This window comes from Zingiber officinale, chromosome 6B, assembly GCF_018446385.1.
Source record: "Zingiber officinale cultivar Zhangliang chromosome 6B, Zo_v1.1, whole genome shotgun sequence".
Classification (NCBI taxonomy): Eukaryota; Viridiplantae; Streptophyta; class Magnoliopsida; order Zingiberales; family Zingiberaceae; genus Zingiber; species Zingiber officinale.
The window spans coordinates 77,503,997-77,506,743 of record NC_055996.1 but is presented as its reverse complement, the minus strand read 5'-3'; the positions used below and the strand labels follow the sequence as shown (position 1 = coordinate 77,506,743).

Below are 2,747 nucleotides of genomic sequence, written 5' to 3'. Positions count from 1 at the left end.
CAATATTTTTTAGTTTAAAAATCTGGTAATTATTATATATATTTTGATTAAAACAGTAAAAAAATGATAATTTTAATTAATTTTATTGATTATTTTTAGATATCGGTTTGATTTTATGAAAAAAAAATTTATGAAATTTTTTTATTATTCATCAAGGTAAATTGGGAAGTCGACATGATGCTCATTACTCCGGGACTTAGATTAAAACAGTAAAGAAAGACGAGCAGTCCATGAGATTGTAGTTTGTTTTTTATATTGGAAGCTTAGAATTCAAGCTGTTGAATTGCATCTCGAATTGCTCCATGTCGGGCTTCGGCAGTACGACTCCGATCTCCACTCCGCCGTCCTCATCCCTGCTTTCCGCCACCGATACGGCTCCCGTCCTCGCGATCGAAGTTATCTCCACCTTCTTTGGCCGCCCCCAACCGAAGTCCGTGCCGTAGACATGAAACTTGGGCGACCCAGCGACAGTGAGGGGTTGCTCGTTTATTGTAGATTCGATCCTCGCCAGCCATGTCTCCGCTCCTCGCAGAGGATCTTCCACGAATACTTTTATGGCATCGGCGATCGCTCTCGCCGCCACCACCACTCCTTCTTCTCCGACGTGCTCGCTGACCTTCAGGTCCACGAAGCAGGAAGCGAGGCAGTTCCCGAAGTACGTCTCCGGCAGCGGCGGACGCAGCCTCGCCTTACAGTCGGCGGCGAACATTAAGTGGGCCACTCTGTCGCCGTCGCCACCTTTGTGGATTTCTAGTGATTTGGTGAGGCAGGACCAAATATAAGCGTAGGTCACCACGATCGTGGAGCAACGCGAGATGGAAACCAATTCCTTCAGGCGTTGGATTTGATCCTTTTTGAGCGCGAAGGAAGCGAGGACGACGTCCGATAGAACAGGGTAATCCATCCACTTGTCGCTCTCGTCGTAGTTCCCGTAGAAAATTGAGTACAAGCCCCGGGGATCGGAGACCAAGCTCCGGTCAAAGACCGGAGGCTCTCCGACCACCGTGTCCTCCGACAGCGCGTGCGTGGAAGCCCACGACAACATGAATTGGGTGGAGCTGGATCCGCCGCAGGCGGCGTGGTGAATCGAGACACTGATGGCCACGCCTCTGTCCGGGAAGATGGTCACCTGCAGGGCCATAGCGGCGAATCCTTCGCCGGCGCCTCTGTGACGGAGCTGCGGAAGCAAAGGAAGTATTCTGTTGAGGTCGCGTGCCTGACTGCCGGAGAGTTGGTCAAAGTCGTCCTCGTACTCTGCGACGGTGAGCGTGACACCGTCTCCCTCCGCGTAGTGGATCTCGTATTGGTTGCCGTCGGGATCTCTAGGGGATCGGCAGATATTTCCGGCGAGGGGGTAGAAGTGTCGGAGAACGAGGGAGAGGGAGGACTTGAGGTCGGGGAGGATGGAGGTGACGAAGTGGGAGGTGGAGTGGGGGAGGCGGTAGAAGAAGACTCGTTCCACGGATCCTCCGCGCAACCAGATGGCGTCGAAGAACGTGAGGGGGAGAGTGGTTTCGCCGACCGATCCCGGCGGCGGAGCGACGCGGGATCGCTCGAGAACTCGGAGCTCTGGTAGTTTGGCCATGGTTGGCGTTGCCTTGGGGTTGGCCGTTGGCGTGTGTGGACGGTCAGGAGTGGCCTGTTTATCTATCATTCAATTTATCAATACAAAGACAGCATGAAAAATCGCATGGGTCTTTAAAAAAATATTAACATTAATTGATCCGTCCGAAAGCGAAGAAAGCAGTGAACTGGGAATGTGATTTTACTGTTAGTTGGATTCACTTTGCATTATCCTGTAGCACATATAGTGTCGGGGCAAGAAAGAAGTCTTCGTCGTTCGATTCAGGAGAAGAAAATAGTAAAAGTAAACTATAACAAAGAACGTGACTAAAATACGAAGTATCGCATATCTTCATATGTAGATGAAGACTTCTTTTAATGTCACTGTTGTGTTGTGCGCACATTTAAAAGCATTAACACATTTTCAAAGTTTTCCTTAAAAGATATGTTATAAAATGTTTCTGACACATTTCTTTAAACAAATATGCAAATCTCTATGATTTGACATTCCGAAAGCTTCTAAAGTATGATTTACCGATGAGATATTCTCTGTCCTTTACAGTACAAATTTTCAAAAAAGTATGATATGTTAGGTATGTGGATCTTGCTGTTGGCTGACCTACTGCCATTGGGTCGAGAGATCGCCAATTCTGCCTTATAGAATGTAGCCAACAACTCGTTCTTCACTTGACCCTTCATTTTGCCAAGGAGACACAATATGTTCGATCAACCCCAAGGTCCAATCGGATAGGGCGGTGGGTGGGATAAATTAGTACTTAACTTTAAATCTTGTCTGTAAGTTGTGAAGGACGACCGCTTAGGAGGTACGGTCGGCTCTTCATGTCCGACTGACGATGCGAGTCTCGCTCTGCCACCCAAGCCTGGTCAGGAGTTCTAGGTTCGTCCGACCATGTGACTTTGACTGTTTGATTTTGACCTCCACATCAGTTAGTACTCCCTATTTTGACTCGCTTTTTGGGGGCTCATCTTTATTACCGTATCACGAGACTCCTAAGTCTAGTCGAAGGAGACTGCAAGTATGAGTAACTAAACACTTAGTATTATTTGCAGCTCTCATTTCTGACCGAACGCTTTATTGTTTGGGTCGCCGCTCGGATTAAACATTGTACATGTTTTTCACACTGAATTTTAATTAATCCAAAATCTTCTTCCTGTAGAGTGCT

At 47.5% G+C, this 2,747-nt stretch overlaps 1 protein-coding gene across 1 annotated transcript; it reads right to left on the bottom strand.

Moving 5' to 3' along the window:
* Positions 1-250: 250 nt before the first annotated feature.
* Positions 251-1,585, bottom strand: LOC121991144 (anthocyanin 5-aromatic acyltransferase-like). Its single transcript, XM_042545163.1, has one exon. It carries the CDS (start codon positions 1,583-1,585, stop codon positions 251-253), a length of 1,335 nt encoding a protein of 444 aa, XP_042401097.1.
* Positions 1,586-2,747: the final 1,162 nt, after the last annotated feature.

Bases quoted from the DNA above. Each gene is read 5' to 3' on its own strand.
- LOC121991144 (XM_042545163.1), bottom strand. From the start codon at position 1,585: ATGGCCAAACTACCAGAGCTCCGAGTTCTCGAGCGATCCCGCGTCGCT.